Below are 12,148 nucleotides of genomic sequence, written 5' to 3'. Positions count from 1 at the left end.
TTTTTGAGACAGGGTCTTGTTCTGTCGCCCAGGCTGGAGTGCAGTGGCTCAATCACAGCTCACTGCAGCCTTCACCTTCTGGGCTCAAACAGTCTCCCACTTCAGCCTCCCAAGTAGCTGGGACCATAGGTGTGTACCACTACACCTAGCTAATTATTTTTTGTAGAGATGAGGTCTCGCTATGTTGGCCAAGCTGGTCTTGAACTCCTGGGCTGAAGTGATCCTCCTGCCTCAGCCTCCCAAAGTGCTGGGATTATAGGCGTGAGCCACCGCGCCTGGCTAACTTCTACTCTCTGCCTATGTTTCACTGAATGTTTTGCAAGTATTTGTTGCATGGTTACTGTATGCTAGTCCTTCCCAGGCAATGAAAATACATCTTCGGGAGGGTGGTATGGTAGATTGATGAGAACTGTGCTCTCTGGAGCCAGGCAACAGAGCCTTGGTTTGAATTTTGCCCCACCTCTTCCTAACTGTGTGCTATTAGTCAATCTACTTAATCTCTGTGACCTTCAGTTTCTTCATCTATACACAAGACAGTAATAGTACCTACTCATAGAGTTGATGTAAAGATTAAATGAGATGGTGATATAAAATGTCCACAGTAGGCAAATCCATAGAGACAGAGAGTAGACTAGTGATTGCCTAGGGCTGGGGAGGATGGAAGAATTGGGGAGGGACTGTTTAATGGTTATTGGGTTTCCATTCAAAAAAAAAAAGTTCTGGAGCTAGATAAGTGGGGATGGTTACACAACTTTGTGACTATACTAAAAACAACTGAATTTTACACATAAGTGAATTACATGGTATGTCTCAATAAATTATATCTCAGTAAAGCTGTCATTTTAAAAAATATTAAATAATGTGATATACATAAGTGTGTAGTGTAGTACCTGGCACATAGCAGGTGTTCAGTTAGTGTTAGTGGTTGCTGTTATTATTAGTATTACAAACAAAATAGATAGGGCCCCGCCTCTCCTGAAGCTTCTGAAGATGACTTAATGACAGGTGGACACTGCCCCATCCTATATTAGATGAACCGTTCAGTGGACCCGCTGTCAGATGCAGAGGGCAGAGAATAAAGTGACAGGATCAGGGGCCTGGAAGCAGCTCTTTACAACTGCCTGTGAGGATTTAGTAAACGTCTATTTTTTGGGAGTGCAAATCACTTTGTTCTTTCTTTTGTTACGTACCACCTTCCTGAGAAAGAAACTGTTGATAACCAAACTAAGATCATGGGTTCATTTGAAACAGCCCCTTTCAGGGCATGGCCAAGAATGAAAATAGTCTCCTGTTGCCAGCACCGCCTGCCCAAGGCCTCTCGGGGTCCTGAAGGGCCTTCCGCACCACCAGCAGAGAGAGACTTCTGCTTCATTTGCTGCTGGATGTATTTTATTGTCTTCTCATTCCTTGGAAAGTTCTTTGGAAAATATTTCAAAACTCTGTTAACCATAACATTCATCTCACATGGTCTCCACATCCTCCCAACTTCATGCATAAGTTGGAGTGTGTGAAATATTTTTATTCCTGACCTCAGGTGATCCACCCGCCTCGGCCTCCCAAAGTGCTGGGATTATAGGCTTGAGCCACCGCGCCCTGCTAGATGTTCTGTTTTACTTGTTGTTGTCTATCTTAGGAAGTAAAAGTTAATGATCTGTATTTGAAAGAGCCAGCTAAGAATGATATTCAGAAATAAATAGGACATGTTCAAATGTAAATGCATTGACTTGATTCCCCCTGACTTCAAATAGTTTTTCTCCAGCCATACCCAAAGGTCAGTTTCTTGTTCTTGTTGTTGTTGTTGTTTGAGATGGCATCTCCCTCTGTTACCCAGGCTGGAGTGCAATGGCATGATCTCAGCTCACTGCAACCTCCACCTCCTAGGTTCAAGGGATTCTCCTGCCTCAGCCTCCCAAGTAGCTGGGAATACAGGCACGCGCCACCCCACCCGTCTAACTTCTGTATTTTTAGTAGAGACGGGGTTTCACCATGTTGGCCAGGCTGGTCTTGAATTCCTGACCTCGTGATCTGCCTGCCTTGGCCTCCCAAAGTGCTGGGATTACAGGTGTGAGTCACCACGCCCAGCCCCTACAGGTCAGTTTTTAAGCAACAGTTCCTCACGTTCCTCTTTCCTCCCAATGCTTTCCTCCACCTAACACTTTGGTTTGTAGGAACTGGCAGCAAGCTAAGGGGAAAACTGAACTTGAATTTTCAGCTCTGGTCTCTGCTGAAAATAAGAAGCAGGAGGAGTTCATGGGATAGGAGGAGTCCTGGAATTTGAGGGGTAGTGGTGACTCCCTGTCCCTGGAGAATGAGGAGGCCCCAATCCCCGAAAATATTCCATCAGTAAGGTATGTGCCATCCCCTTAGCTGGAGATACACCATGATAACCTTCTAGCAGGCAAGGTATGGGTCAGTTTAGGGGAAAACAGCTCAAGCAGGTTGAACCCTTCCTTTCCTCCTAGGACATGCTTTTATTGTTCCAGTGTTTTGCTTATTCTGCACTACCTGGATACTAGAATACTGGATATCCCGACATTGCCCTGTTTCTTGTTTAGTGGCACAGAGAGACCTCAAATCTCGTGAGAATATGTGACTTTTAGGCACCAGGCAGTAGGTGTGGGAGAAGCTGAGCTGAAGCAGCCAAGGAAGCAATTCAGGGAGAAGAAGTAGCGAGAGCTGATGCCCAGAGGCCCAGGCTGGGGCCAGGAGCCACAGGTCCTAGTCCAAGTCCTGGGTCTTTCTCACTGCAAGCAGAAAATGCTAACTTGTGGGTTGGCCTGGTAGGTGGCAGTCCCTGAGCCAGTGGACACATGGAGCTGTGTGTTACTCTGGACAAGTCATTTACCCTCTTGTCTTGGAGCCCCTGTTTTCTGATCTGTTCAATGGGGATCACATTAGCTTCTCCTCACAGGGTTGTGGGGAGCATAAAATCCAATAATAGAGATGAGAGCATTTGGAAAAGTTGAAAGCGCCGTAAAGTATAAAGTGGCATTATTAATAATGCCTGGACCTTTTCACTGGATTTTATGAATACGAATATATTTGAATTGCTCCTGTGTTGTGTTTTTCTTCTTGCCTTAGTTGAATCTGTTTTCTGGTATTAATTTACACTTGAGAAGAGACAAGTTTCCTTGAGTTGGCCTATACTGAGAATGACTTTCAGTTGTTGGTGCAATAGCATTCACAGTGAAGTTATTTGAACAATGCAGTCTCCTAACTTGCAGAAGAGGCATTTTGTTTAATGCTGGTCTCTCCATTGGTGTTTGGGTGTAGAGAGTATGGAGCCTGACTTTGCACCTTTTAAAATGACTTTGGGTGTTTATTCACTGGCTTGTGAACACAGACTCTGTAGACCTCTTTAAAGTGATGGGGTGTGGACGCCTGTGGGGATTAGCTGGGTCCCTGAACTCAGTCCAAAAGAGCTTCTGTCGCCCACTGTGGAAGGCAGCGCATAGCCCTTTCCACCCAGTCCCCCACTCTAGGTAGCTCATGCCTTTGGGTCAGAAACAGGACGCATGGTTCAACCCCAGGAGAGCTTTCTTAAGAAGCGAAACTGACCCCATACCTGACCCTCTACCTCTCCACAGTGCCGGAAGCCACCCAGTGACCCCCAGGAATCCATCAAGAAAAGCCCCAGGGGGGCTTCAGATTCAGGAAAAGAGCACAATGGAGTTAGGGGAAAGCACAAGCACCGGAAGCCGACAAAGCCGGAGTCCCAGTCTCCAGGAAAACGAGCCGACGGCCCCGAGGAAGGTAGGCCCCCCAAGGCCCTGGCCCTCTGGGCTGGGCTGCAGAGGGATCCCCGGGGCACGGTGAGGGCAGAGGGGCTCAGGCACTGACTTCTTCACTCTGGAAAAGTGAGACTTCTCCACTGTGGAAAGAAGATGTGATTGAGCCCTCTCAAGTCTTAAGGTGAGCGAACAGGGATCAGGGCTCCTTCTGCACCCGCTGGGCTCTAGAATAAGGCTGAAGGAAGTGGTTTTCAGATGGACAAATGCCAGGCCCACAACACAGTAGCCAACCCATTTCCCCACAATGGGTCTAGGCTCAAAGAAGAAACAGGTTTAAGGAGAATTTAGACAAAAACCACAGAATGGGGGTTCATTACACTGTCTTCTCTACCTTTAGTTATACTGGAAAACTCCCATTCTGAAAATATAGAAATCAATATTAGCTAGCAGGGTTTAGAGGAATCCTAAACATTTATTATCATTTAGGGACACACAGGATGTTTGGGATGGGGGTGCTGGTATGTGTCCCTAACCTGTCCGTTTTGCCACTAATAGTTCCTGGGTGCCCTTATCAGGGAGAGAATCCCTAGCATTCCTGAGCATAGGGGTCCAGGTTTATGGTCTTGCCCATCTGACATGACCACCACTTGCCTCTTCTGGCCTGTTCTTTATTTTTTAGACAGAGTCTCGTTTTGCTTCCCAGGCCGGAGGGAGTGCAGTGGCACAATCTCGGCTCACTGCAGCCTCAACCTCCTGGGCTCAAGCAATCCTCCCACCTCAGCCTCCCGAGTAGCTGGGACCACAAGCATGTGCCACTATACCTGGCTAATGTTTGTATTTTTTGAAGAGATGGGGTTTCACCATGTTGCCCAGGCTGGTCTTGAACTCCTAGGCTCAAGTGATCTGCCCTCCTTGGCCTCCCAAAGCATTGGGATTACAGGCGTGGGCCACCGCGCCCAGTCTGATTCTTAAATAGCAGTTTTTCTCTGTTCGCTGCTCCTTGTACGCATCTTCCTGCCTCACTCAGTCCTCCAACACTCACTGAGGTTGCCCTCCTCTGGGACCTGTTCCAGCTCAGTTAGAACTTTGTGCTTTTTGTTTTTCGTTTTTGTTTTTGAGATGGAGTCTCACTCTGTCACCTAGGCTGAAGTGCAGTGGCACAATCTCAGCTTACTGCAAGCTCTGCCTCCCAGGTTCAAGTGATTCTCCTGCCTCAGCCTCCCGAGTAGCTGGGACTACAGGTGCATGCTGCCACGCCCAGCTAATTTTTGTATTTTTAGTAGAGATGGGGTTTTATCATGTTGTCCAGATTGGTCTTGAACTCCTGACTTCAGGTGATCTGCCCACTTTGGCCTCCCAAAATGCTAGGATTACAGGCATAAGCCACTGCACCCAGCAGAACTTTGTTGAGATGCAACAGCCTCAGAGTCCTATGGGCAGTGGGGCCTCCTACTTACCTACTTTCTGTCACACCGTCAGATTGATACTATGCACTGCCTTTTCTGGTATCAGCAAAAGTGACCAAACTCCCAGTTTTTAAAAACCGCCTGGAAAAGCTCATTCTTGGTTTTTTTTTTTTTTTTTTTTTTGTTGGAGTCTCACTTTGTGCCCTAGACTGGAGTGCAGTGGTGTGATCTCAGCTCACTACAACATCCGCCTCCCGGGTTCAAGCTATTCTCCTGCCTCAGCCTCCTGAGTAGCTGGGACTACAGGCGTGCTACCACGCCTGGCTGATTTTTGTATTATTAGTAGAGATGGGGTTTTACCATGTTGGCAAGGCTGGTCTTGAACTCCTGACCTCGTGATCCACCCGTGTTGGCCTCCCATAGTGCTAGGATTACAGGCGTGAGCCACCGCACTGGGCTGGAAACACTCATTCCCTGCAAGAGACACATATGTGATGGCCACATAAGGGGAGCGAATAAATGAAACCCAGAGTAACTGCAGTATAAACACAAACTCTTTTCTTGATCTTTCCCCCGAGCCTCACAGGTGGGCTTTCTGGTCTTTAGGCTCTGATTGTAACATTTCTGCCTTCCGTCCCCAAACCACACATCACTCCAGGTTCCTTGGAAAAGAAAGCAAAGAGCAGTTTCCGTGACTTTATCCCTGTGGTTCTGAGCACCCGCACGCGAAGTCAGTCTGGTGAGTGAGACTAAGGTGATGGCCCCTCTTGGCATCTTCTATGAAAAGAGAGGCTGAAATCTGGTTGAGCAGTTTTGCCATGGGCCCAGGTGTCAAGTTGGGAATTTGATTCACTGTGCCACAATGCCCAGCTCCTTGCAGAGATAAGAGTGTCCTGGGTTGGGGCAGGTGACAAATAGTCCTCAAACATTGCCTACTAGTTGGGGACTCTTTGTTCAACTTTTCAGAGCAGGGATTTGGCATCTCTTGTTGGGAGCTGCCAGTGGAAAGAGGTAAGGCCTGTGCCACTCAGGAAAGCCAGTTCAGCTCCAAGCTTTGGCACCTCGTCGTTACTGGGGCCAATCTCAGGCACAGACATTTAACTTTCGACCTTGGTCTTATTGCCCTATGTGATAGGCAGCCTCAAAATTGGAAAAGTCATTGAATCATCAGGGCTGGCAGAATCACATTTGGCCCCCTGAATTTGTATTGATCAACCTCCAGGGACCAAAAAAAGCTAGCCCTTGCTAGCCACCACTACCTTCTGGTATGGTGGTATCCACACTGGTATCCGGGGCTGGAGATGGTTGCCCAAGTTCACCCAGTTTCCATACAAATTGGATAGAATGGGGAAGCAAGGTACAGTGTAAACTCAGTTATCTGACATTCTGTTAACTGGCACCTTAGCACATGGCGAGGGAGGTGGTAATTGGGGCTCATAATGATGGCCTGGGGGCCTTGCAAAATCCTGAAGTGTCCTCTGAATCATCAAAAAGCGAGTACATTACAGCCAGTCCTGTTTTAATGTTAAATACATTGTACTGTATTTGATTCTTTGGAAACTGGTGATTACTTTGTGATCTCTATGATGATTCTGTGTTAACCAGAATATTAGATTAACCAGAACGCTTCGTTCTGCCTGGTCTATATAACGGAAAGTGTGCTGTTTATTTGCTGTCTTTTAGCAGTCTGACTAACTTGGAGCTTTGGTCAAGGGCTGCTGTATTTGCCTCAAACCATTTCTTTCTTCTGCTGACCTCGATTGGGTCTGGGGACTGTTGAGTTAATAGCTGGGCCTTGGGAGAAAGATGGGAATGTCTCACAGCTGCTTCCGAGGAAGGTGTCAACCCTCCTGTGCTGTGAAACCAGACCAATTTAGGATGTACTTTTGTTGTTAGCAGAGTTGAAGGAAAGAGTGGGAAGAGAAAATGGCCTCTTGGCAAGGTGGCTGAGGAAGGCAGGAAAGGTACCATCCATCCTGGAGTGGTAGGGGAGGAGGGGAAAGCGCTTGCCCAGTGGTGAGGAATAGCTACAACCGGGTGGAGTGAGGTGCCTGGGAGGAAGCTCCACCCCTGAGCTCTTGGCAAGTCGGGAGGAGGTGGGGTCATTTTAAGGGAAGTGGGTGTGCCTGGGTGCATTTGGGTGTGACCCAACCAGGCTCTGTCACAGATCACAGGAAAGGGACTCCTTCTTGCTTCGCTTTTCTTGAGACTCTTCTCTTCTGATGATTCTGCTTGGCTGGGGTGGCTCTGTCCCCAGGATTGGTGGTGCCACAAAAGGAATATGTCCTCCCTTGCCCTGCCTGAGACCCCAATTGCCCTCTCCTAGCCCCTGATTTCCCAGGGACTCGTGGCCCTCTCCTGCCCTTCACAAAATTCTTGGCACCTTGTAAGAACTAACCAAAAGCTTTTGGTATGAATTCAGGTGACACTGTAGCAGGGATGAGTAAGGGTGTGTGTTTTTAATACTTGATGTCGTCTGGTGTATCGGACTCTGTAAAGCACTTATATGTGAAAGATCTTGTTTGAGCCTCAAAACAGTCCTGTGAGGTCAATAAGGGGAGAACAGTATCCCCATTTTATATATGAGGAGACTGCACTGAAGGAACTTTCCTGAAGGGTACAGCTAATAACTGGCAGAGCCTGAACCTGAACCCAGACCTTCAAACTCCTAGTCCAGGGCATTCACTTCGACACCATGCTTTGTCCTTTGAAGAAGTACCTGACCATCCTCTGTACATCCCGTCCACAGGAAGCATCTGTAGCTCCTTTGCTGGCATGGCAGACAGTGACATGGGAAGCCAGGAAGTTTTTCCCACAGAAGAAGAAGAGGAGGCAACACCCAGCCCGGCTAAGCGTCGAAAGGTGAGAAAGACCCAACGGGACACCCAGTATCGCAGCCACCATGCCCAGGACAAGTCTCTGCTGAGCCAGGGCCGAAGGCACCTGTGGCGAGCCCGAGAAATGCCCTGGAGGACAGAGGCTGCCCGGCAAATGTGGGACACCAATGAGGAGGAGGAGGATGAGGAGGAAGGCCTGCTGAAGAGGAAGAAACGAAGACGGCAGAAGAGCCGAAAATATCAGACTGGGGAGTACCTGACGGAGCAAGAAGACGAGCAGCGGCGGAAAGGGAGAGCAGGTAAGGCTGGCCGGGGGCACTGCTGTTGCCACAGCTTGTTTGGCTTCTGGGAACCCTCGGGCGTCTCTACACCAGCCAAAGGCTTCGGGACCCAGAGAAACCCGGTGCTATGATCTCCAGCTGCCAGAGGGGGTCACTCAACTCCAGCCTCGGGCCTTTGGCTTTGGGTTGACATTGAATGAGTTCGGACTGGCCTGCAGGTGAGCGGAGACATGAAGGCCCAAGCCCTCCAATTTCTTATAGAAGTCTGAACCGGTGGGCAAGGCCTCGGTGACATCCTTGGCATGGGACAACTGGATACCAGGGAGTTCTCTGGTTGGCTTAAGGGAGTCGAGTCTTTTGGGAGGATGGGTTCTCTCTCCTAGAATCTTGGGTTCAAGAAGACAGAGGGCATCGGGGATGCTTGCAGCCTCTAAGCTAAAAAGAAGTACACTCGGTTCTTCAACCCAACAGAAGAACTTCAAGTAGAAACGGGCACAGCATTGCTTTTCCATTAAAGCCGCAATGATTATTCAGAAGCAGAGTGAAGCTTTGAGGTGACCCAAAGTGGCATCATTTTTGTTGGACCTGAGTTGAGAAGGCAGGCAGCCCAAAGAGAAAACCAGGCTTTCTCTGACCACGTCAAATGCTGTGATATACCGTCCCGGAGGCACAGACTGTCACAAGACGCTAATATCACTATGTTCTGCTGAGTACTGTTCAGGCTCATTCCTATAGTGGATTCTAAATGAGCAAAAAGCACATCTCTGGGTTTTATAAGAACACCTCTGTCTCTCACTCTCATTCTCCGACCTCTATCCTGGAAGCAGGAATTGATTGCCTCCTATAATGTATTCATCCTGAGCTGCTGGTAAACATCCACTGTCTCCTTATTAGCTAAAACTGAATAACCCCATATTGAGTGGGTAGTAGATTCCAGGTTTGCTATAATGCAAAGACGGCTTAACCTCATTTCCAGCTCTGTTTAAGTGGAGATACATGTATGATACCCATCTCTACATTCAAGAGAATAATTGAGCTAATTTTCATCAACTGTGTGACAGATCTGTCTTCTGCTAGAGCAATAATGGATTGGTCAGGAATGAGTTGTCAAGCTGTTGGCCTCAGCCACTTGTGTTAGGATGAAGAGGAGCTTTTTGTATATCACCTAATCTTCTCTAATGGCAGCTGGTTTTCTAGCATGGAAGCTTCCTGTGGAACGTATTGGCGCCTGGAACCAGAAGGACCCTCAAGGTTACCTGGTCCAGTTTGCCATCCAATGCAGAGATAGAGATCTCCACAGCATTATTGACAGGTAGCCAGCTAGCCTTTTCATGAACACACCTCCAGTAATGCAGAGAGCACCACCCATCAAGGCATCTTACTTGATTTGGGGGCAGCTCTAGTTATTGGAAAGTAGGTCGTTCTTCCTCCATGGATGTTTCTAAGGGTTTTGCTTCGAGGCAGCTGGATTTGGCGTGTGGTCTGGTCACTTTCGTCCAGTTCTGATAATGGCATCTTCATGCAGGAATTTGGCAAAGACCAATCTCAGCTCACTGCAGCCGCCGCCTCCTGGGTTCATTTCTCTGCCTCAGTCTCCTGAGTAGTTGGGGTTACAGGGACCCACCACCATACCCAGCTAATGTTTTTTTTGGATTTTTAGTAGAGATGGGCTTTCACCATCTTGGCAGGCTGGTCTTGAACTCCTGACCTTGTGATCCACGTGCCTCAGCCTCCCAAAGTGCTGGGATTACAGGCATGAGCCACAGCGCCCAGTGCCCTCTGACTTTTCTTTTCATCCCGGTCTTGGTTATCTCCCTTCTTGACCTACAGAGCAGGTAGGAAGAACCACTTCCACTCACACACCTGCCACCTCCGTTCTTTAGTCCTTTGTGGGCTACTATAAAGCCTTCACTTCTCTGCAACTGAACAAACACCAGAGCCTGCCCTGCCCTGGGTAAACAAGGTGGGGGGTCATTTCTTTGCCTGTAGCACTGAACACTAATATGACTTCCTCATGTTTCCTGGGGTCCTCACAAGGCATGGTTCTGTTCCTTCCTCTTTGCCTCAGCCCAAATGTGTTGCACCAAAAGCCCGAGTTTAGAACATTCTGGCTGGAAGTGCTATTAGAGACCATGTAGTATAGCAATTCCCAGACAGGTTGTGGGGCCCCAGTAGTGGCCTGGAGCTAGCTGGGAGAAAAGTGGCGTGACAGCTGGCCTTCCAGCAACTGTGCATAAACTGGAGCCAACTCCTCATGCTGGAATGATGATTCCCACATCTGGGTCTGCCTTTGGCAATGTCACACGTGAGAGCCCGTGTCAGGGTTCGGGGAGGCCAATTGAGGACTCTTCGATTTCAGATCCTTAATTTCACCAATTTTTAGGCATGGTGCTCATTCCTTTGGGGATGATAACACATGGGCATGGCTCTACCTCAAGAGCTTGTGCTTAAATAACACAGTAGCGATGCCTTACTTGTTATAACATTTTTTGAAAGGGGTTTTGCATGTATTACCTTACTTAATTCTCATACCACTCCTGTGATGTAGATTATATTCTCCCCATTTTACGGATATGGAAACTGAGGCTCAGAGCAATTAGGACTTGTGCCAGCCAGTCACACTATTGATGGCCAAGCCAAAGAGTATTGATCTTGAGAGACGAGGCTAACAAACAATCAGTCGCCCCTACACATGGGGTTAGGACAGACCCTGTGGGATGAAGCTCTTGATAATGGAGTTCCCGGCAGGCCTCTTTGAAATTAGAATGTGCTTTGTTCAGCAAGCTGTGGCTAAATTAGAGATGTTGCTAGTGTGTTCCAGTGACACCAGTGACTTGATTTTCACCCAGAAAGGGCAGCAGGTTTCTGCCCATGACTGCCAGCTAAGTAGGCTCATGGTGCTTTCTAGTTTTAGGGAGTTCCTGTAGCTTTGATGTTTGTGTCCTCGGAAAGTGACAAATGGGGCAGTTAGGTGGGTAAAGCTGAGACCATGAGGGCAGCCCTCTACCCTCTCCTCCCTGTTCCCCGTGTACTTGATATTTATCTTCAGCAGCGCCATCGGATTTGCTTTCATACAGGACTGGAGAAAGAGACAAAGGGAATGGGGAAAAAAGTGAAAAGGAATTCTGATTTGCTCTGGGCTATGGGAAAAATCCTGTTAAAATTACCCTCATCTTGGGGCGGCCAGATGGGCCGCCCCCTGCTGGCAGGGCTGGGAGCTGTCTCCTGCTTGTAGAGGAGGGACTTTGATGTTGAAGTACAGTGTGTTCATTCAAGAAGCATTTAGTGGTATAGTCAGCGCTGCACTAGATATCGATAGCTGATAGTTACACAACTTTGCACTGCAGTTCAAATCTCCAAAGTCCTCTGATTCATCTTAGAGGAAGGCATTGCTTTTCTGTGTTCCATTTCTCTGATATCCATTCTTTCCTGTTTCTTGCCTTCAGATTTAAAGGCCCGTAAGCAGAAGACTTCCTCCTCCCAAAGTTTGGAGCACCGCCTCAGGAACAGGAACCTCCTCTTGCCCAGCAAAGCCCAGGGGATCTCGGATTCACCAAATGGTTTCCTCCCAAATAACCTGGAGGAGCCAACCTGCCTTGAAACTTCAGAAAAGCCATCAGGAAAACGAAAGTGCAAGACCAAGCACATGGCAAATGTCTCAGAAGAGGCAAAGGTGCGTTGCTATCAAGGGGGGGATTGTACAAGGTGTGGGGCAGAGGAGGCAGGAGGGAGGGAGGGGATGGGGAGGATCAAATTAACCCATATTTAGTAAGACATTCTCAAACTAGTTCTCAGAGGGGTGGGGGTGGATTTGAAGAATGGAAACTAAAGTTATGGTTAACTAAGGTCTGGCCCATGATGGCTTTTCCTCTACAATCTTTTTTTTTTTTTTT

The 12,148-nt window shown here is 48.1% G+C and overlaps 1 protein-coding gene across 1 annotated transcript in view; it reads left to right on the top strand.

The window, feature by feature from the left end:
• BCORL1 (BCL6 corepressor like 1) overlaps positions 1-12,148 on the top strand; it is a 76,111-nt gene that overhangs the window by 35,191 nt on the left and 28,772 nt on the right. Inside the window, exons 5-8 of the mRNA XM_017507522.2 lie at positions 3,588-3,753; positions 5,796-5,876; positions 7,887-8,273; positions 11,702-11,928. Coding sequence (XP_017363011.1) covers positions 3,588-3,753; positions 5,796-5,876; positions 7,887-8,273; positions 11,702-11,928 — 861 coding nt within the window. The remainder of the gene's footprint in view (positions 1-3,587; positions 3,754-5,795; positions 5,877-7,886; positions 8,274-11,701; positions 11,929-12,148) is intronic.

This window comes from Cebus imitator, unplaced genomic scaffold (assembly GCF_001604975.1).
Source record: "Cebus imitator isolate Cc_AM_T3 unplaced genomic scaffold, Cebus_imitator-1.0 Scaffold376, whole genome shotgun sequence".
NCBI classification, from domain to species: domain Eukaryota; kingdom Metazoa; phylum Chordata; class Mammalia; order Primates; family Cebidae; genus Cebus; species Cebus imitator.
This window is presented reverse-complemented; position numbering and strand designations above follow the sequence as displayed.